Source organism: Xenopus tropicalis, chromosome 10, assembly GCF_000004195.4.
Source record: "Xenopus tropicalis strain Nigerian chromosome 10, UCB_Xtro_10.0, whole genome shotgun sequence".
Lineage (NCBI taxonomy): Eukaryota > Metazoa > Chordata > Amphibia > Anura > Pipidae > Xenopus > Xenopus tropicalis.
In genome coordinates, this window is record NC_030686.2 from 13469828 (window position 1) to 13493863 (window position 24036).

The 24036-nt window shown below is 41.4% G+C and overlaps 1 protein-coding gene across 1 annotated transcript in view; it reads left to right on the forward strand.

The window, feature by feature from the left end:
* Positions 1-9022, forward strand: part of LOC100492996 (vasoactive intestinal polypeptide receptor) — a 109929-nt gene extending 100907 nt beyond the window's left edge. Inside the window, exon 13 of the mRNA XM_002935705.5 lies at positions 8532-9022. Within this exon, the coding sequence (XP_002935751.2) occupies positions 8532-8624 (93 nt within the window). The 3' untranslated portion in view covers positions 8625-9022. The remainder of the gene's footprint in view (positions 1-8531) is intronic.
* Positions 9023-24036: the final 15014 nt, after the last annotated feature.

The following is a 24036-nucleotide window of genomic DNA, read 5'->3' on the forward strand; positions in this document are numbered from 1 at the left end:
GCCCATGGCTATTCTTTTGCCGCCCATGGCTATTCTTTTGCCGCCCATGGCTATTCTTTTGCCGCCCATGGCTATTCTTTTGCCGCCCATGGCTATTCTTTTGTCGCCCATGGCTATTCTTTTGTCGCCCGTGGCTATTCTTTTGTTGCCCGTGGCTATTCTTTTGTCGCCCGTGGCTATTCTTTTGTTGCCCGTGGCTATTCTTTTGGTGGCCGCGGGTAACGTGGGTGTCAATTTTTGGACGAGAGGCTCATTTTTCCGTGGCTAATTTTTTCATCCGTTTCACGTATCCATGCCAGGTGAAACATTTCGCCCATCACTACTTGTTATTAGTGATGAGCGAATTTTTCCGTCAGGCATGGATTTGCAGTGAATTTCTCCATTTCGCCATTGGCAAATTGCTCCACGAAAGTTCCTTGAAAATTCGGGGCGAAAAAAATTTGTCGAAAAAAAATAGTGGTTGCATCAAAATAGGCACAGGCGCATCAAATTGGGTGCGGTCGTGTCAAAATGGGCGGGCGCGACACCAGCATTTCACCTAATTTCCGCCATTTCGCAAATTTTTTGGCAAAGCATAAAATAGTCGCGTCACATTGGGGGTGGTCATGTTAAAATGGGCGTAGTTGTGGCAAATGGACATGGTCATGGGAAAAATACGTGCGCAACGCCCGCATTTCGGGAGTTTTTTGGTAGTTTCCCAAAATTTTCGGTGAAGCAAAATGGGACAGATTCGCTCATCACATCTTCTTATAACACCGAGCACCAGAAATTACACAGTTGGCAAACTTTAAATTAATGTTCTTTGACCACACCTCATACATACAATATATTGGCACCTTTATGCAGTTGTTTGCTGGTACAGGTATGGGACCTGTTACCCAGAATGTTTGGGACCTAGGGTTTTCCGGATAAGGGATCTTTCTGTAATTTGGATCTCCACAACTTAAGTCTGTTAAAAATAATTTAAAATTGAATAAACCCAATAGGGCTGTTCTGTCCCCAATAAGGGGTAATTATATCTTAGTTGGGATCAAGTACAGGTACTGTTTTATTATTACAGAGAAAAGGGAATCATTTAACCATGAAATAAACCCAATAGGGCTGTTTTGCCCCCAATAAGGGGTAATTATATCTTAGTTGGGATCAAGTACAGATACTGTTTTATTATTACAGAGAAAAGGGAATCATTTAACCATTAAATAAACCCAATAGGGCTGTTCTGCCCCCAATAAGGGGTAATTATATCTTAGTTGGGATCAAGTACAGGTACTGTTTTATTATTACAGAGAAAAGGGAATCATTTAACCATTAGATAAACCCAATAGGGCTGTTCTGCCCCCAATAAGGGGTAATTATATCTTAGTTGGGATCAAGTACAGGTACTGTTTTATTATTACAGAGAAAAGGGAATCATTTAACCATGAAATAAACCCAATAGGGCTGTTCTGCCCCCAATAAGGGGTAATTATATCTTAGTTGGGATCAAGTACAGGTACTGTTTTATTATTACAGAGAAAAGGGAATCATTTAACCATTAAATAAACCCAATAGGGCTGTTCTGCCCCCAATAAGGGGTAATTATATCTTAGTTGGGATCAAAGACAGGTACTGTTTTATTATTACAGAGAAAAGGGAATCATTTAACCATGAAATAAACCCAATAGGGCTGTTCTGCCCCCAATAAGGGGTAATTATATCTTAGTTGGGATCAAGTACAGGTACTGTTTTATTATTACAGAGAAAAGGGAATCATTTAACCATTAAATAAACCCAATAGGGCTGTTCTGCCCCAATAAGGGGTAATTATATCTTAGTTGGGATCAAGTACAGGTACTGTTTTATTATTACAGAGAAAAGGGAATCATTTAACCATTAAATAAACCCAATAGGACTGTTCTGCCCCCAATAAGGGGTAATTATATCTTAGTTGGGATCAAGTACAGGTACTGTTTTATTATTACAGAGAAAAGGGAATCATTTAACCATGAAATAAACCCAATAGGGCTGTTCTGCCCCCAATAAGGGGTAATTATATCTTAGTTGGGATCAAAGACAGGTACTGTTTTATTATTACAGAGAAAAGGGAATCATTTAACCATGAAATAAACCCAATAGGGCTGTTCTGCCCCCAATAAGGGGTAATTATATCTTAGTTAGGATCAAGTACATGTACTAGTCGCGGGTGACTCTCCGAAATACCATCCCACCAGCGAGTATGTAAATTGCCGGTGGGATGGCATACGCGGCACATCGATTTCCCCGAAATCGCTGAAGTTTCCTCTCAAGGCAACTTCCTTTACATACTCGCCGGTGTGATGGTATTTCGGGGAGACTAGTCGCCTGCGGGACAAGGGAGATTTGTCAGGGAAGCGGAATGAGACATACATAGTAACATAGTAACATAGTAAGTTGGGTTGAAAAAAGACATACGTCAACCATAATGCCTATACCTAACCTACCTAACTACAAGTTGATCCAGAGGAAGGCAAAAAACCCCATCTGAAGCCTCTCTAATTTGCCTCAGAGGGGAAAAAATTCCTTCCTGACTCCAAGATGGCTATCGGACCAGTCCCTGGATCAACTTGTACTAAGAGCTATCTCCCATAACCCTGTATTCCCTCACTTGCTAAGAATCCATCCAGCCCCTTCTTAAAGCTATATAATGTATCAGCCAGTACGACTGATTCGGGGAGGGAATTCCACAACTTCACAGCTCTCACTGTAAAAAATCCTTTCCGAATATTTAAATGGAACCTCCCTTCTTCTAAACGGAGTGGGTGCCCTCGTGTCCGTTGGAAGGACCTACTGGTAAATAAAACATTAGAGAGGTTATTATATGATCCCCTTATATATTTATACATAGTTATCATGTCACCTCTTAAGCGCCTCTTCTCCAGTGTAAACAGACCCAACTTGGCCAGTCTTTCTTCATAACTGAGACTTTCCATACCCTTTACCAGCTTAGTTGCCCTTCTCTGGACCCTCTCTAACTCAATAATGTCCCGTTTGAGCACTGGAGACCAAAACTGAACAGCATATTCTAGATGGGGCCTTACCAGCGCTCTGTAAAGGGGATGAATAACCCCCTCCTCCCGTGAATCTATACCCCTTTTAATACAGCTCAAAACCTTGTTTGCCCTTGCAGCTGCTGCCTGGCATTGCTTGCTACAGCCAAGTTTATTATCTACAAGGACTCCAAGGTCCTTCTCCATTATGGATTTGCCTAGTGCAGTCCCATTAAGGGTATACGGGGCTTGCATATTTTTACATCCCAGGTGCATGACCTTACATTTATCCACATTAAATCTCATCTGCCACTTAGCTGCCCAGATTGCCAGTTGGTCAAGATCCTGCTGCAGGGATGTCACATCCTGGATAGAATTGACTGGTCTGCAGAGTTTTGTGTCATCTGCAAACACTGATACATTACTCATAATACCCTCCCCTAAGTCATTTATGAACAAATTAAACAAAAGTGGACCCAGTACAGAACCCTGAGGGACCCCACTGAGAACCTTACTCCAAGTAGAGAATGTGCCATTAACAACCACCCTCTGTACCCGATCCTGTAGCCAGTTTTCTATCCATGTGCAAACGACTTCACTAAGACCAATAGACCTTAGCTTAGAAAGCAGTCGTTTGTGGGGAACGGTATCAAATGCTTTGGCAAAATCCAAATAGATTATATCTACTGCATCCCCACTGTCCAGCTTCTTACTTACCTCATCATAAAAAGCAATTAAATTGGTCTGACATGACCTGTCCTTCATAAAGCCATGCTGATTACTGCTCATAATGCCATTCTCCACTACATCATTTTGAATGTGATCCCTTAACAAGCCTTCAAATAACTTGCCCACCATGGATGTCAAACTTACAGGCCTATAATTGCCAGGCTGAGATCTTACTCCCTTTTTAAATATGGGAGTGACATTCGCCTTCTTCCAATCCCTAGGTACCATACCTGATGAAAGCGAGTCTGAGAATATCAGAAACAAGGGCCACTGCAATTCTGCCCCTAGCTCTCTCAGTACCCGAGGGTGTATTCCATCTGGCCCCGGTGCCTTGTTTACATTAATCGTGTGTAACCCTTTAAGCACCATATCCTGTGCCAACCACTGTATAGTTGGAGCTGAGGCAACAGTGAAGCTATTGGGTGGGACTTGGCCCACTGGCTCCTCTACTGTATACACAGAAGAAAAGAACTGGTTAAGCACATCTGCCTTTTCTGTATCCGCTGTAACCATATTGTTATTATAACTCAATGGGGCCACACCCTCAACCTGCATCTTTTTACTATTAATATACTTAAAAAACTTTTTGGGGTTAGTCTTGGCCTCGGCCGCGATGCACTCCTCATTTTCTATCTTTGCCTTCCGGATTGCTGTTTTACAACACTTGTTATAGTGTTTATATTCATTAAACGCAGCTACTGTCCCCTCTGACTTATATTTCTTAAAAGCTTTCCTTTTTCTCCCTATTAACTTCTTTACCTCAGAGTTAAGCCACATAGGGTGATTCTTAACACTTCTACTTTTTCTTATTAATGGAATAAATTGAGAACAGTAATGATTTAATATCATTTTAAATGACAACCATTTCTGCTCTGTATTTTTATCAGAAAACATAATGCCCCAATCTATGCCCTGAAGCGCTGCCCTTAAGGAGCTAAAATTTGCCTTCCTAAAATTCAGTGTCTTTGTTGCCCCCGTGTAAATTTGTTTCCTGCACCAAACATCAAATGAAATAACATTATGGTCACTATTACCCAGGGGTTCCACCACTTGCACATTTGCTATACGTTCTGGGTCATTAGAGATCACTAGATCTAGTATAGCATGGTTCCTGGTTGGCTCCTCAACAACTTGTAACATAAAGTTGTCATGCAGCAAGTTTATAAACTTGTTCCCATTTACTGTCCTGGCAGTACTATTGCCCCAGTCAATATCAGGGTAATTAAAATCCCCCATTATTATCACTTGCCCCAAACTAGCAGCCTTTTCTATTTGCAACAGGAGCTGGGCCTCCTCCTCTTCGCTTACATTAGGGGGTCTATAGCATACCCCTACAATTAGTTTGGTAGATTCTTTACTATCTGTGAGAAGCTCAACCCATAAGGATTCAGCTCCCTCTGTTCCCCCCATAACTTCCTCCTTAATATTTGCTTTTAAGTCGTGCTTAATGAACAGACACACTCCTCCTCCTTTTCTATTGCCCCTGTCCCTCCGAAACAATGTATACCCCCCAATATTAACTGCACAATTCGCTCACCACTAGATGTTGCGCTTTATTTGGTTTGGTTTCGGGTTTGTTAGAGTGTTAAGGTCAGGTATGGGCTGACTTTTTACACACCATCAGCCATTAGCCTCTACCAGACTCCCCTTCTTAATCAGTGGTTGTCAAATTTATTAGTTCAAGCCCCATTGAGGGGAGCACTTCTTAAAGATCCAACCGTTGACCACTGCCCCTTTAGGTTAGCATACAATCAGTCATAGTTTCACCCCAAATCCTACCATAACAGACCTTCAAGCTGGGCTTTCAAGTGTATCAAGAAGAGTTAATAGGCCATTCTCCTAACTTCTCACCATAAATGGTCTTCACGTGAGCCACCCAACATATATCCAAGTCTCTCCAAAATACCATCCCACCAGCGAGTATGTAAATTGCCGGTGGGATGGCATACGCGGCGCAGCGATTTCCCCGAAATCGCTGAAGTTTCCTCTCAAGGCAACTTCCTTTACATACTCGCCGGTGTGATGGTATTTCGGGGAGACTAGTCGCCCGCGGGACAAGGGAGATTTGTCGCGGACTCGCGGGCGATTAGTCTCCCCATCTGCCACAGCTCTTAGAGGTGGGATAAACCGGTGGTCACCATCTCTTTCTATCCTCAGAGCTTTTAACTGCTATCTCCTCTGTGTGAGTATCTGTAATAACCCTGTGGACTAATTGTCTTGGACAATAAACAAGTTGGTTTATGTTTCACCGCAAAGAAACTTCTGGCGTCCATTCTTTTATATTACTTTGCACACAGCCTAAGTAAGTTGCAGTTGCACTACACCCCAACTGGTGTGTAGAGTCCTATGTACCCCATGCTCTAAAGCCAATCTAGTTGGTGCTGCCTGTTTTCACAGCCAAATAGGGGTCACCTATACTTCTTGAACTATGAGTTGGTATCCTTTCATTCGGTTTGTTCTACATTCATATCCATATGTTATGTATATTAAAATTCTTTTTTTAATTTTCCTTAAAGAGTACTGGACTGCCGAGGGGCACATTATAGATACATTAAAAATGTAATTTTCTTTTATCCTGAGTAAAGAATGTAATTTAAATGCTACTGATAACATTACCCTGAGCTAACAATTCATTAATTCTATGCTTAATTGAATTAGCTTATTAAAGTCCCACATTACTCCTACCCTGTAAAAGCCTAGAGCTACACCAGGGAATAATGAACTTGAAAACACCATTTCCTAAATTCATCTGCAAAAAATATCTATATATAAATATATTGCTCTCAACAACAACTGGCTTATAGTTTTCAGCAAGATGGTACTTGGTGCACAGATGTATAAGTAATCTAGATTAGCAAATAAGTGTTCATCCATATTCTTAAAGTCATCAAAAGGTCTCAAAGTCACCAGATTAGTACTGAGCATATATTTTTCAGAAAATAATCCAATTTGTCAGTTACATTTGATATGTTGTATATGTACTACAGGTACAGGTATAGGACCCATTCTCCAGAATGCTCGGGACCAAGGGTATTCCGGATAAGAGGTCTTTCTGTAATTTGGATCTCCATATCTTAAGTCTAGTAAAAAAAATCAATAAAACATTAATTAAACCCAATAGGATTATTTTGCATCCATTAAGGGTTATTTATATCTTAGTTGGGATCAAGTACAGGTACTGTTTTATTATTACAGAGAAAAGGGAATCATTTAACCATTAAATAAACCCAATAGGGCTGTTCTGCCCCCAATAAGGGGTAATTATATCTTAGTTGGGATCAAGTACAGGTACTGTTTTATTATTACAGAGAAAAGGGAATCATTTAACCATGAAATAAACCCAATAGGGCTGTTCTGCCCCCAATAAGGGGTAATTATATCTTAGTTGGGATCAATTAGAAGGTACTGTTTTATTATTACAGAGAAAAGGGAATCAGTTTTACAATTCAGAATCATTTGATTAAAATGGAGTCTATAGGAGACGGGCTTTCCATAATTCAGAGCTTTCTGGATAATGGGTTTCCGGATAAGGGATCCCAAACCTGTATTTGCAATTAAATATAGGGTTTAATGATGTCACTAGTGATGAGTGAATTTTTTCTTCGTTTTTTGCTATTGGCAAATTATTTCCCGAAACTTCGGTGCAGAACATTTGTCACGCGTCACAAAAAGTCACGGTCGCGTCAAATTAGGTGCGATTGCATTAAAATAGGCATGGTTGTGGCAAAATAGGTGTGGTCATTGCAAACAAAAATGCGGGTCACAATAAGACGCGGGTGACAAAAAAAGACGTGCGCAACAAAAAAGTTTCGCGGATTTTTCGCTGTTTCGCAAATTTTATTATTATTTTGCAAATAATTTGGGGAAGCAAACATCTGCATTTCGCCATTGGCGAATTGTTTCACGACACTTCGGCACATGACATTCATCACGCATCAAAAAAAGTCACGGTCGCGTCAAATTGGGCGCGGTTGCTTAAAAAAAAGACGCGGCTGGCAAAAAAACACGGGCGCCAAAAAAGTCACCGTTCCGCGGATTTTCCGCTGTTTCGCTAATTTTACTGTCATTTCAGGAAATTTTCAGGGAAGCGAAACGAGACAATTTGCTCAACACTAGATGTTGCGCTTTGTTGGTTTGGTTTCGGGTTTGTTAGAGTGTTAGGGTCAGGTATGGTATGACTTTTTCCACACCATCAGCCTTGAGCCTCTACCAGACTCCCCTTCTTAATCAGTGGTTGTCAAATTTATTAGTTCAAGCCCCCTTGAGGGGAGCACTTCTTAAAGATCCAACCGTTGACCACTGCCCCTTTAGGTTAGCATACAATCAGTCATAGTTTCACCCCAAATCCTACCATAACGGACCTTCAAGCTGGGCTTTCAAGAGTATCTTGAAGCGTTAATAGGCCATTCTCCCAACTTCTCACCATAAATGGTCTTCACGTGAGCCCCCCAACGTATATCCAAGCACCCCATGGGCTAGAAGTCCCATGACTGGAAACCACTGAAAGCCTGAGATATATGTTTTTTTATTAGTAACCAATTAAGCAAAACATTATGAAATATAAATGGCATAGGGGGCATTTTGACAGAGCTTGTTACCCCTGGCATTACTGAGATATTAAAAATATTTAGTGTGCAACAATAAAACAACATAGAATGGTTTAGGTTTTCATGAAAAGGAAAATATAATTATGACGATTGTTTCATGCAATGCATTATTCTGTGTACAAGTTTTATATGAAGGAAAGTTCAATATGGACAAAAAATCTCAGACATTAACTGTTTTCTTCCCATTCAGGTCCAGGCAGAAATCCAGAGGCACTGGGGCAAGTGGCAGAGCTCATTAGAGAGCAATGTGTTTAACCTGGTGACACAAGACTTCACAGCATGAAGCCATAGAGATTTGAGATCCAAAGAAGATCATCAAGGATGGTACCAAGTGGGACTAACTGATATCTGGCATCTCTCACACAGAAGTGAAATACAGGGCTTGCTATGTTATTTATGAAGCAACAACCCATCAACTCTTGCATTGCAAATGGCATTGTGGTTAGTTTCTCTAATGACATCATCTATGCCCGCATAGTGAGCTGAGTATAGGAGAAGACCCATTGGGGTGTTTCCAAAAGCCGTTATTGGAACTACAGTGATGATGACGAAATACCCAGCCCCCCATTGATGAACCTGTCTGCATCATACTGATGCGTTTTCTCATCATATCCACCTCATTCAGAATAAGTAACCCCATGATCTCTGGCCTACACAACTGCCATAACCATATTAAGGGGCATATTTAATAAACTCTGAAAAATATTTTGTTTTCTTTTTGGTTTGTTTTTGTGCTTTTCCGTGTAAAAAAAAAAGTGTAATTTGCGAAAGCAGCTAAACATAACATAACATAAACCCACCACTTGCTGGCCATGTATTGGAACCAAACTTGCCAAATGAAAAAGTTATAATAGTGCTGAGCTACTGTTTGCTACAGGGGAAAAAAATAACCCATTGGAAAAAAAGCGCAAAGATGCACCAAGTGGACACTGCAGAGCCAATTCCATTTAATATTATAACACTTTCACTTCATGTACAACAGTGCTGTCCAACTGGCGGCCCTGCTTTGATGATTTACCTTTGAGTAAGCTTTAAATGGTATCAGTACTGAGATTAACTGGCCTCCTGCATGGTTCCACCTCAGATTTAGGCTTTAATCCCCCTGTATTGTTTTAAAATGTAATCCCCTGTGTTGTTCACACCTTTTAATCCCTGCATTGTTCACCCCCTGCAGTGTTCACACCTCAGGCTCAAGATGTAATCACCCACATTGTTCACTTGTTCACACCTCAGATATTGTATGTACTGCCAGGCCTATGTTGCATGTGTGTATGGCACACACAGGCAGCGTAGGTTAGGCAGAGTATGGCCCATAGGCAGCATAGGACAGGGAGGGTATGGAACACAAAGGCAGGGTAGGGCAGGCACAGTATGACACACACAGGCAACATAGGGCAGGCAGAGTATGGCACACACAGGCAGCATAGGGCAGGGAGGGTATGGCACACACAGGCAGCTAAGGGCAGGTAGAGTATGGCACACACAAGCAGCATAGGGCAGGTAGAGTATGGCACACACAGGCAGCATAGGGCAGGCAGAGTATGGCACACACAGGCAGCATAGGGCAGGTAGCGTATGGCACACACAGGCAGCATAGGGAAGGTAGAGCATGGCATACACACACAGGCAGGGTAGGGCAGGTAGAGTTTGGCACACATAGGCAGGGTAGAGCAGGCAGAGTATGGCACACACAGGCAGCATAGGGCAGACAGAGTATGTCACACACAGGCAGCATAGGGCAGGCAGAGTGCTGTCTATGTGTGCCATACTCTGCCTGCCCTATGCTGCCTGTGGGAGGTGAACCTGGCAGGGGTTTGTTCTGGGAGTTTGTTAGCAGTTGGATATAGCCATTAAATGGTCCCTAAGTTGTGTAAGTATGAGCTGGGGGTTGCTGTGCTATCCACAGGGGAGGTGGAGGCATATGGATTTAAAGGAATGTCTTAATTTGACATAATATCATTTTTTCACATATGAATGACGGTTGATATCCCCACAGTTAGGACCAAGCATTTGGATTTCTGCTGCACTACCACCACTGTGATAAAATGGGTGGGGTTTAAAGTGGGCCTGGTTTAAAAAAAGGGGAGTGGAAAAAAAATTCCGTCCCTCGGCACCGCAGAAGTTGGACAGCACTGATGTACAACATCCCATGTGGATAATTTTCATGGAAAATTCAAACAAAGTTGCAGGAATAAAAAGCTTGACATTGATTTTGCCTCCCTTTGGGTCTCAAGATCTTTTTACAAAAACAAGCTAAACAACACTAAGAAAATATGTACACGAAACACATAAAAATTGCCAACGCTTGGTCTAACCCACATTCTGGAGTTGACCAGCTGCTAGAAACAATAAAAAAACATTGTACACAAAAAGAAGGATAAAGATTGCCAGAACTTAGTTTGCCTTTAGAAATAATTGTTACAAAATACTAGGTGTTAGTAAAGGTATGGGATCCCTTATCCGGAAACCCCTTATCCAGAAAGCTCCGAATTACGGAAAGCCCGTCTCCCATAGACTCCATTTTAATCAAATAATTCAGAATCTTAAAACTGATTTCCTTTTTCTCTGTAATAATAAAACAGTACCTGTACTTGATCCCAACTAAGATATAATTACCCCTTATTGGGGGCAGAACAGCCCTATTGGGTTTATTTCATGGTTAAATGATTCCCTTTTCTCTGTAATAATAAAACAGTACCTGTACTTGATCCCAACTAAGATATAATTACCCCTTATTGGGGGCAGAACAGCCCTATTGGGTTTATTTCATGGTTAAATGATTCCCTTTTCTCTGTAATAATAAAACAGTACCTGTACTTGATCCCAACTAAGATATAATTACCCCTTATTGGGGCAGAACAGTCCTATTGGGTTTATTTCATGGTTAAATGATTCCCTTTTCTCTGTAATAATAAAACAGTATCTGTACTTGATCCCAACTAAGATATAATTACCCCTTATTGGGGGCAGAACAGCCCTATTGGGTTTATTTAATGGTTAAATGATTCCCTTTTCTCTGTAATAATAAAACAGTACCTGTACTTGATCCCAACTAAGATATAATTACCCCTTATTGGGGGCAGAACAGCCCTATTGGGTTTATTTCATGGTTAAATGATTCCCTTTTCTCTGTAATAATAAAACAGTACCTGTACTTGATCCCAACTAAGATATAAATAATCCTTATTGGATGCAAAACAATCTTATTGGGTTTAATAAATGTTTTATTATTTTTTTAGTAGACTAAAGGTATGGAGATCCAAATTATTGAAAGACCCCTTATCCAGAATACCCTTGGTTCTGAGCATTCTGGATAATAGGTCCTATACCTGTACCACACTTTAGCCAAAATATGTAAGCTCACGTGCCATGGCAAGGCCCCTCATTGTACATGAGTCCTACACTGTCTATTAGCATTCTAAATCTGCCAACAGTGTTCTTAAAAAAACACTAAGTAAATATGTGATAGCGGATAATGCTAAATACATATATAAAGACAACTGGCAAAAAAATGCACAAAAACTTGCAGATTTTCCAACAACCCCGTAACTTTAAACAGTTTCATAAATACTCCCCTCATGTCCTAGTGAGTAGAATGGCACTTAAGGGGCAAGGGCACGGTGCTGAGTTTAGTCATATAATACAGCACATCCTACAGCTTAAAGGGGATATATAGCATAGCTTTTTACAATGCACTAAATCATGTAAAAAACTGTAAAATAGAAGGAAGTGCTTTTATTTTAATACGTTTGGGTTCAAATATGTCCATAACAGCTTGAAAACTGTGCTCTACCCAGACCTTATGCCAGCTTCCGGTTTAGACTCTTCAGTATACGGCTCAGAGCAGCAGGCCCAGATAGACTTCAATGACACCCTCACCTACTTAAAGGAACAGTAACACCAAAAAATGAAAGTGTATAAAAGTAACTAAAATATAATGTGCTGCTGCCCTGCACTGGTAAAAGTTGTGTGTTTACTTCAGAAAGTCTACTATAATTTATATAAATAAGCTGCTATGTAGCCATGGAGGCAGCCATTCAAAGGAGAAAAGGCACAGGCACATAGCAGATAACAGATAAAACATTATTGTATTCTACAGAGCTTATCTGTTATCTGCTATGTAACCTGTGCCTTTTCTCCTTTTTTCCAGCTTGAATGGCTGCCCCCGTGGCTACACAGCAGCCTATTATATAAATTATAGTAGTGTTACTGTAGCAAACACACCAGTTTTACCAGTGCAGGGCAACAGTGCATTATATTTTTATTAATTCAAAGCTCTTTCATTTTTTGGTGTTACTGTTCCTTTAAAGTGAAGTGAATATTCATAGGAGGGCGGGGCTTAGCGATGTCACAGACAATCCGTTCCTGCTCTAGTCGCTCCTCTCCCTTCCCCTGGCAGCAGCACAAGCAGAGACACAGAAGGAGGGAGGGGTTTTCCCTGCTGCTGCTGAGTAAAGCCTGTCAGTCATGCTGTGACCACTTCCTGTGGGAGACTGAAGCCACACTCCCATGTCTCATTTGACTCTGACTTCAGACTTGAGTGGTTGTCTCTGCAGCTCTCATATAACGGCAGTTTTAGGAGATAAAATGCTTTCAAAACCTCTTTCTTTCTGCATCATTTCACATTTTGAGGGAAGATGAATATTATAACTGAATATGAACTTTATATAAAATGCCTCCTTTAAAGGAGAAGGAAAGCCACAATCACTTGGGGTTGGTATAAATAAGTCACCCTCAGTGTTTACATTGATGATTATATTCACTTACTGTATATACTCGAGTATAAGCCTAGTTTTTCAGCACCCAAAATGTGCTGAAAAAGTCGCCCTCGGCTTATACTCGAGTTGAGTGCCATGGGTCCCGCCAGACTAGCATCCTCTGTCCTTTGTGTGCAAATCACACCCCAACCAGACCCTCCAATGCCCTGGCTCACTCCCAAATTCATCTTCATCTACCATCCTCACCTGTCCCATTCTGCACTAGTCATTGCACTTTATATTCAATATAAACCATAGTTTTGAAGGATTTTAACTGTTTGTGTTTTAGCTTGGTTGCTGATTGAGCTAAGGGGGTAGTACTCTTAAGGTATCATTGTTGATACCATATAGTTTCCCACCCTAGGCTTATACTCGAGTCAATACGTTTTTCCAGCTCTCTTAGGTAAAATTAGGTACCTCGGCTTATATTCGGATCGGCTTATACTCGAGTATATACGGTACCTGATACCCCGGGGCCGGTGCTCCTGTTAGTTGGAAACTGCCCCAGTCCGGGGTTCTCCATAGTAAGCACCACGGAGCGAAGATGAGGAAGATGATCGCTCAGTGGTGCTCCCTGGAAGAACCCTGGGTCAGTACAGTTAATTAATTTTAAAATGATTTTTTAGTAGACTTAAGGCTTTTTACGCTGCGTATTTTCTAATTCTCTCAGCGGCTGAAAAACGCACGATATCATCATCCATAGAAATAACTTAAAAAGACTCTAGGCAAACCACACAAAGTGTAAATACGCTAGAAAACGCCTTAGCACGGATTTTTCAAGCGTTGGCTGAAATACAACGTTATTTGCACAGCAACCTATTCCTATGTATACACAAAGGCAGCTGCCAGACCTAGCGGAAATACGCGGCGTTTTTTACTATTTCGCACTATTAGCACCATGGGAAACGGGATTTGCTGCGTCACCAGTACTAGGCTGAAAAATGCCATAGTCAGGGGCTGTGTGGCTTGTGCGGCGTTTTTAGGCTGAGAAAAAATGCCACGTGTGGCATCAGCCTAATGTGTGGAGATCCAAATTACAGAAAGATTCCTTATCTGGAAAACCTCATGTCCCGAGCATTCTGGATAACAGGTCCCATACCTGTACCTCTTTTTAGACAACATCCCTACACTCAGACTGCCTGCTCTTAGATATTTGCTTTGACAAAAATGTTGCTGATATTAACATTACTTTGCTTAAAGGAACAGTAACACCAAAAAATGAAAGTGTATAAAAGTAACTAAAATATAATGTGCTGCTGCCCTGCACTGGTAAAAGTTGTGTGTTTACTTCAGAAAGTCTACTATAATTTATATAAATAAGCTGCTATGTAGCCATGGAGGCAGCCATTCAAAGGAGAAAAGGCACAGGCACTTAGCAGATAACAGATAAAACACTATTGTATTCTACAGAACTTATCTGTTATCTGCTTTGTAACCTGTGCCTTTTCTCCTTTTTTCCAGCTTGAATGGCTGCCCCCGGGGCTACACAGCAGCTTATTTATATAAACTATAGTAGTGTTACTGTAGCAAACACACCAGTTTTAACAGTGCAGGGCAACAGTGCATTATATTTTTATTACTTTAAAGCTCTTTCATTTTTTAGTGTTACTGTTCCTTTAAGAAATCTCTGTCATTTCGGAGAGGCAACTGTTTCATGAGCTTCACTTCTTACAGAATGACATCTGCATTCGACATGGATTGTTTACCCTTTAATTATTCCATTGCATAATAGATCCGTCTGGCACCTTCATCATGCTGTGTACATAAGTGCAATTAAGCTGAAGCTGTGGAACTAGATTGTCATTATTTGCTGATTCCTGTATCAGGGAGGTTAATAAACTTTATACAGAAAAGTCAACCGCCCCTGACCAAATTTCAGGACTTTCTGACCATATCTAGTTGTGTCCTGATCCCTCCCCTATATAAACACAAAAAACTCCCAAAACAAATGTCTGTGATGGTCTGAAACCTGACTCAGATACCCAAAAACCTAATTAATATAAAATATATACAGGTATAGGACCCATTATCCAGAATGCTCAGGACCAAGGTTATTCCGGATAAGGGATCTTTCCGTAATTTGGATCTCCATACCTTAAGTCTACTAAAAAATACAATAAAAACTTAATTAAACCCAATAGGCTTGTTTTGCATCCAATAAGGATTATTTATATCTTAGTTGGGATCAAGTACAGGTACTGTTTTATTATTACAGAGAAAAGGGAATCATTTAACCATTAAATAAACCCAATAGGGCTGTTCTGCCCCCAATAAGGGGTAATTATATCTTAGTTGGGATCAAGTACAGGTACTGTTTTATTATTACAGAGAAAAGGGAATCATTTAACCATTAAATAAACCCAATAGGGCTGTTCTGCCCCCAATAAGGGGTAATTATATCTTAGTTGGGATCAAGTACAGGTACTGTTTTATTATTACAGAGAAAAGGGAATCATTTAACCATGAAATAAACCCAATAGGGCTGTTCTGCCCCCAATAAGGGGTAATTATATCTTAGTTGGGATCAAGTACAGGTACTGTTTTATTATTACAGAGAAAAGGAAATCATTTAACCATTAAATAAACCCAATAGGACTGTTCTGCCCCCAATAAGGGGTAATTATATCTTAGTTGGGATCAAGTACAGGTACTGTTTTATTATTACAGAGAAAAAGGAAATCAGTTTTAAAATTCTGAATTATTTGATTACAATTGAGTCTATGGGAGACAGGCTTTCCGTAATTCGGAGCTTTCTGGATAACGGGTTTCCGGATAAGGGATCCAATACCTGTACAATGATAGACAGATAGATTATAGATAGATAGATATCCCCAATTTTCCAATACATTCCTACAACTGTGCAGACATATCAACTGACCTGAAATTTTTAGGAGTGACGTTGATTGGACCTCTAGTGATGAGTGAATCTGTCCGTTTTGCTTTGCTGAAAAATTCATGAAACTATAGCAAAATTCGCAAAATGGCAAAAAATCCATGAAACGTTTTTGTTGCGCCTATTTTGATGCGATTGCACCCTTTTTTATGTGACTGCAACTTTTTTGACACGCAACGAATTTTGCCTCTGCAAATTTTCGCAGAAGTTTCGTGGAACAATTCGCCGATGGCGAAATGTGGAAATTCGCTGCAAATCCATGTGAAATGTGGAAATTCACTGCAAAATACATTGCAAGTTTTTGGAGCTCTAGGGCCCCTTCATCAGGCAAAATACAAATGAGACTTCTAAAGCTAAAGCCAAAACAAAGGGAAACAAGGAGACCTACAATTTAGGCCAAATTGGGCTCATCCAATTGCTTGACCATTGGGCCAAGGATTGGATTGTAATAGGACCATTGTGACTGGATCATGTATTTCTCACATCTGTGAGTTTCAGCCAACAACTAACTGAATGAGTTAAATGGAACCATTGTGATTGGACGTCTGTGACTGTACTACGCTCAAGTGGTAGGAATTCCACTCAGATGAGTGGTGAAATGTTTTCAGAAAAACTTAGAGGGGCTCATATATATCAGACAGTGAACATATTTGCCCTGTCTATCTAAAGATCCATGGAAAGATCCACCAAACAAATATTTGACAGATTTGGGGTCAAACCAGGCTGATCCAATTGGCGCTTGTGTCAGTTACTTATATAAATAAGTAAATAGAAGCCCATTGTAGACCTATCCAGAAATCCATACCTCCCCATTTTCCATCTGTCCAAATTGAGTTGCTGAGCTAAAAGTCTTCTATTACCAGTTTAAATGGCTAATATCTCAGAAACCACTAAAAATAGAAAAATAATGTAAGATGCAAAAGGAATGATGTAACGTGAAGGTCCTTGCAAAAATCTTCACAGGGACCCAGTTGACAACTTCCTGCTTTGTGACTCTGTCACCCACCTGTCATGAAAATGACCTAACAACTGTATGCCCAAACACTGGAGAGAGACCTTGTGCAATTCCAGCACTTTATTTTTGAAGTGGTTCATCCAAAGTGCAGGAATCCTCTCCACTATCTCTGAAGACTGACTCCCAAGATCTATTTGGGGCCCTTTCTATGTCTCTGTTGGCCCATCCTCCCTGCAAGTCCCTATTGTTATTATGCAAAGGAAGGGAAATGTATAGGTGCCAGGGTAACTGGATTATCTGGCCCAGCTGGCTCTGTCTATTGTTTCCAATCAGGCTGGGGCGGATTTGTTGGAGCCTTTGGGTATCAGTCCCAAATCCCATTATAGAGAAAGTAAATTAATTCCCCCATTGTTTATCACAGTTCCGTCACACCACCCACTCATTTTTGGTGGCTGGCCAATTCAGGCAAGAAGATCTGGCCAAGAGGGGGAGTACCATACAGCAGACCCTGTGGGCCCCCTTGCAGCTGTGTGGTCTGTTGTATGGTAGTTATGCCACTGTGAAAAAGTGCACAGAAGACCAGCCTGAAAAAGTTCATACCAATTCATTATTGTTGGGTTAAAATCCTCTTTCATTTTATCCTAATCTCTAAAGCTCTAGCTATATAGACAGAACAATGGACTACCTTGAAGCTTCGGGACACCATTACTACTGCACTACCTGCAGCTATTTCTCATTTTTTTGTGTTTACAATAAATTGCTTACAATCTTCTTTTCATTTATACATAAAATATGAATTGCTTGTAGTTAAAAATAAATTATATATTCCATAAACTAAACTAGTCTACAAATGAGCTAGGTAATTATCACTCTGTATGATGTCTTTAAATTACAGAAAGATGATACAGAAGAGCCTTATACATCTGTAGCAAATCCTTGCGGCAATTCCTGCGCTGCTATTATTTCATTCTCAGATGAGCTGAATAAATAATGGTAAAACAGAAAAAGGCCTGACGAGGAAGAACAGAACCTTTGGCAATGTGAACTTTTTGCAAACTCTTTATTACATACAGGGCCGCCATCAGGGGGGCACAGCGGGGACAGCTGTACCGGGCCCGGGCAATTTTTACTTTTAAAGGGGGCCCGGCGGTGCTACAGTTTTCTTAGTCGCTCGGGCCCCCTTTAATAAAATCCGGGCCCTGTCATTGGTTGGTTGCGCCCCGCGTGTACGGGTGACGTCATACGCACCGGGCGCAACCTTATAAAAGGGCCTGTCTCCATTTGCGTGGAGACAGACATGCAGAGGCGTCGCCCATGAAGGATCCGGAGATGTTCCCAAAGAAGCCGAAGAGGACTGTTGCAGGTCGCCAATGTATTGGGGGGGCTTCGGGACACACTGACCACCAATGTATTAGGGGGACACTGCTCTTGGCACCAATGTATTAGGGGGGGCTGCAGGGCACACTGATCACCAATGTATTATGGGGGCACTGCTTCTGGGCACCAATGTATTAGGGGGACACTGCTCTTGGCACCAATGTATTGGGGGGGCTGCAGGACACACTGACCACCAATGTATTAGGGGGACACTGCTCTTGGCACCAATGTATTAGGGGGGGCTGCAGGGCACACTGATCACCAATGTATTATGGGGGCACTGCTTCTGGGCACCAATGTATTATGGGGGCACTGCTTCTGGGCACCAATGTATTAGGGGGACACTGCTCTTGGCACCAATGTATTGGGGGGGCTGCAGGACACACTGACCACCAATATATTAGGGGGACACTGCTCTTGGCACCAATGTATTAGGGGGGGCTGCAGGGCACACTGATCACCAATGTATTATGGGGGCACTGCTTCTGGGCACCAATGTATTATGGGGGCACTGCTGCTGGGCACCAATGTATTATGGGGGCACTGCTGCTGGGCACCGATGTATTAAGGGGGCTGAAGGGCACACTGATCACCAATGTATTATGGGGGCACTGCTGCTGGGCACTAATGTATTAGGGGGCCCTGGCTACCAATGTTTGTGTGTCCTTTCTACTGATGGGAGGGATCACTGGGGGGGGCATTGGGGGGCAGGGCGTGGGAGAAGGAGGGCCCAGAAAATTTTGTTTTGAGGGTCCCCGTGATTTCTGATGGCAGCCCTGATTACATAATTATGTTTTGAAAAGGAAGAAGCAACCCAGGTAGCAGAGATCACAGAACGGATTGCTTTGTCAGTTCCGTGAGTTCCAAAAGTTACTTGGACCTATTCAGGTGGGAGTTTATTACCTACAGTATATTAGAGACACTTTCAAGATAATGTGATCTGTTGGTGACGTATAAAAAAAATTAAGTGAAGATAGATATGAAGATATTTCAAAGCTGCAAAGCTTGGCAGTGATTAACAGGAAACCTAGAGGCCATGGGGAGATTAGTCGCCCGTGGTTAAATCTTGACTACCGTGGGTGACTAATCTTCCCAAAATGCCTTCCCACTAGCAATAAAGTAAATAGCCAATGGGAACGTATACACAGTATATAATTTCTAATTTCTAACATGGCCCTAAGACCAGAGGTAACTGAACAGTTGCATCTCCTGTCCACTCACCTTTAAGGTTGTCCATAGCTCATAGCTATCAAGGTTACAGATACAGGGAACATTGTTGTATAGGTCATCTAGCTATCGTTCAAAAACATCTAGGAAAGCAAATCAGTGTTCACTTCTATTTAACCCTAAATGGCCTTTCAGCTGATCTTTAAAAATATTTAAAGAAAATATTTGGGAAAAAATAAAGGTCATAAGTGGGAAACCAATCTTATATTATTTATGTCACTCGCAAGTCCACCTTAAGGATTTTTACATGGCTTTTAGGGCAACGTCCAGCACCATTCTAGTGACTGATGTAATGGTGGAGTTTTTAAGTGCCTGAGTGTTAATAAAAGTTTTAGTACTAGGATGACACTTTGGTTTTTGTTTTTTGGCAAATTACACCTGACTAACTGAACTGGTCCTCTTTTCTGGCAAGGGAGGGGAGTCATTGGAACTGTTCAGTGGCTCCAACCCCCCATTAGATATTGATTACATTTGTATATTTATTGTGGACCTGCATGAATTTTGGTTCATTGTTATGGTACTTAGTCCCAATATAGCATTTCAATTCCATTTTCTTTCCACTTTCGCTGCACATCATCCACCTTAAGACCCCAGGTAGCTCCAGCCTGGGTACCACCATGCCAATATTTTATCATTTTACCTGGATGTCACTATTCTATTCTTCTTCCTGGCCATATGCATGCTCTGTAGAGATAAACATTGAACTTAGAAGCGTGAAGCTGGCTTTGGCAAGACACAAGAAGTGGAAGAAAATTGCAATATGGTGCTTCTACAGAAATAACCCAAGATGGTGCAGTTTTTAGCAAATAGGAGCACTGGTTTGGGGTCTCAGGTAAGTGATTATAATCAGTGGGGGGGATGCCTAACATTTGGCATCGCCTTGTGATTATACCTTTCCTTCTACTTTAAGTGTCATGTAGAAAGTTTGGTTCATACCAATAACTTATCAGAATCGATACTAATAAATATGATGACATGTCATAGGTAACATTTAGGGGCACATTTACTAATCCACGAACGTCCGAAAAGCGTCCAAATGCGTTTTTTTCGTAATGATCGGTATTTTGCGACTTTTTCACTAATTATCGCAAATTTTTCGAGCGCTCAATACGAAAAAGTCGTGACAATTCACGAAAGGCATAATGGCTATGAAAAAGTCGCGACAATTCGCGCAAGTCGTAACGGCTACGAAAAAGTCGTGACGGTGACAAAAAAATCGCAAAAAATACGAAAAAGTCGCAAAATGTTCGTTTCCAATCCAATTTTTTCCCATTCGGGATTCGGATTCGTGGATTAGTAAATCAGCCCCTTAGGGGCACATTTACTAAGACACGAATCTGAACCGAATTGGAAAAATTCCGATTTGAAAACGAACATTTTGCGACCTTTTCGGGGTTTTTTGCAATTTTTTCGGCGTCTTTACGACTTTTCGGAAATTGTTGCGACTTCTTCGTTACCAATACGATTTGCGCGAAAAAACGCGAGTTTTTCATAGCCATTCCGAAAGTTGCGCAAAATCTGGCGATTTTTTCGTAGCGTTAAAACTTGCGCGAAAAGTTGTGCCTTTTTCGCAGCATTAAAACTTAAAAGGTGCAACGTTTCGCGCAAGTTTTAACGCTACGAAAAAAAATCGCAACTTTTTGTGCAAGTTTTAACGCTACGAAAAATCGCCAGATTTTGCGCAACTTTCGGAATGGCTACGAAAAACTCGCGTTTTTTCGCACAAATCGTATTAGTAACGAAAAAGTCGCGACAATTTTCCGAAAAAATCGCAAAATACCGATCATTACAAAAAAAACGCAATCGGACGCATTCGGCCCGTTCGTGGGTTAGTAAATGTGCCCCTTAGTGTTGGACAGGACCTCCTAGTGCCTTCCCCCACAACAATTAGATGGAGGTGTTCCAGTTGGTATACATCAGTTTCTGGTAAAAATAAGAAAGGTCCTACAATCATTTTCACAGATTGGGACCTACTTCAGCCTGTCCCTAGCAGCACACCCTTTAGTACTTTGTTAGGCAATTTCCAGGGACAGTCTTTATTTTTTGTTTTGTACCAAACAATATTCATTTCAAATAGAAATATCCTACTTTATGAATCGGACAAGTACCGTGTTGCTTAAATGGACAGAGATTATTCCCATTATAAAAAAAAAGATTTATGCCCACACCAATCTATCCGCACTATGCGATTTCAGGCTCTCAGTTTTGGATGGTGCATAAAAAAACATGGGACGGTTTCCAACATCTATTTAGAGGCTCATTAAATGAAGCTGTTGTATTCCTTAGGCTGATGCCACACGCGGCGTAGGGCTGATTTTTTCGGCAAGCGGAAAAACGCTTGCCGAAAAATCAGCCCTACGCCTGCTACTTGTGCCTGCACCCGAATGAATGAGATATGCTCGGGTGCAGGCACATGTAGCCGATATACGCATGAAAACGTGAGAGAATGCAAAGTCTCGCGTTTTCTTGCGTATATCGGCTACATGTGCCTGCACCTGAGCGTATTCCATTCATTCGGGTGCAGGCACAAGTAGGAGGCGTAGGGCTGAATTTTCGGCAAGCGTTTATCCGCTTGCCGAAAATTTCAGCCCTGCGCCTCGTGTGGCATTAGCCTTAGGAAAAATAAAAGTACTAGAGCAATAGCATCGCAACCTTCTTAATTATAATGAATCAAAATCCCATAAATAAGACAAATGTGGGAAACCCAACAAACTGGTGATTTGGCCTCAGGAACCCGGTTGGAATTTCAGGCCTATCTATTAATTTAAAATTAGTCATTTCATTCTTTAGGGTTAATAGTCACCATTAGGAACATTTTTGTATCCTTAATCTGTGTGATAAACAGCAGACTAATGAAATCTGTTCCAAAGCCATAATAAGAATGAGATTTTGGCACAGTATGAAATAACAACTCCCCATTTCACCCCCTCCTTATTATTAGCATCCTTGTTAATGATGATATTAAACAATATTGCTTGGATGTGCACGGCAGGGCCTTTTCTAGCTTCCCTGTGTACTTTTAACCATGAGAGTCTCATTTGACTTACAATGCAGCATCAGTAAACCAGCTAACACTAAGCTGCACAATGTAGACTTATCAGAGTTGGACATGACTCAATGAATAGGACATATGATGAACCTAATTACCTCCTATAATTTTAATTAGGAAATATGTGGGGAATCTGTTGTTTTGTTTCTTGCACTAAACGCATTTTCCTGTTCTCAACAAACACAATTATATTTTATATATATACAGTAAAAAAAGCAAGAATGGGTGGGGCAAGGTAGGGTGGGTGCCAAGGATGCGGATGCGATGCGGAGGAGGGCGTGGCCTGCGCTCAGCAGATAAAAGACGTATTCTAAGGCTTAGAATGCATCTTCTATCCGCCGAGCGCAGGCCAGGCCCCCCGTTATTTTTTTTTATTAAAGATTTGGCAGCAAGCCAGATGCAGCCATCAAAAGAGCCACATCTGGCTCCCGAGCCATAGGTTCCCTACCCCTGATATAGAGTATGGGTCACTCAAAAGGGTAATTCAAAAGAGACTTGAACATTAGAGATGTAGCGAACCTCACAAAAAAGTTCGCGAACCCGTTCGCGAACTTCCGCCAAAAAGTGCGAACTTTTGCGAACTTTGCGAACCCCATAGACTTCAATGAGAAGGCGAACTTTAAAACCTAGAAAAGCCATTTCTGGCCAGAAAACTGATTTTAAAGTTGTTTAAAGGGTGCCACGACCTGGACAGTGGCATGCAGGAGGGGGATCAAGGGCAAAAATGTCTCTGAAAAATACTTTGTTGACACAGCATTGCGTTTTGTGCTGTAAAGGGCAGAAATCACACTACATTTCTAAACTTGTGTAATAAACTGCTTTTACAAGGACTATTGGGTTACAGCAGATGAGATCAGCAGGACAGCTGTCCCCAGCAGCTACATACAGAGCAGTAGAAAGTAGATCACTAGTCAGCAAAGCTACCTAAACTGTCCCTCAAACCCCTGCACAGCTCTCTCCCTACGCTAACTCAACAAGCACACACAGGCAGAATGTAAAATGGCTGCTGGGCTTCGGTTTATATATGGAAGGGAGTGGTCCGGGGGTGGTCCAGGAGGGAGAGCTGCCTGATTGGCTGCCATGTATCTGCTGGCTCTGGGGGAAGAGGTCAAAATTTGGCTCCAGCTAAGGCGAACCCAAAATTGCAAACATCGCTAAAAGTTTGCGAACACCTGATTTTCGTGCGAATTAGTTCGCCGGCGAACAGTTCGCTACATCTCTATTGAACATGTAACAGTAAGCAAAATTCTGGGACGGTATTCATTTCAGGGTACTAAAAAGCTTAGCTCTATGACTGCCAAGCCCTTTGATTAATTTTTTTTTTCAGGATACGTTAAGGTCTGGTATGGTGCTGAGAGACTGGCGACTTGCTAATATAGTGCCGCTATTTTAAATGGGATCCTGTTCTCAGCTGAAAAACCATAATCCTGTCAGTGG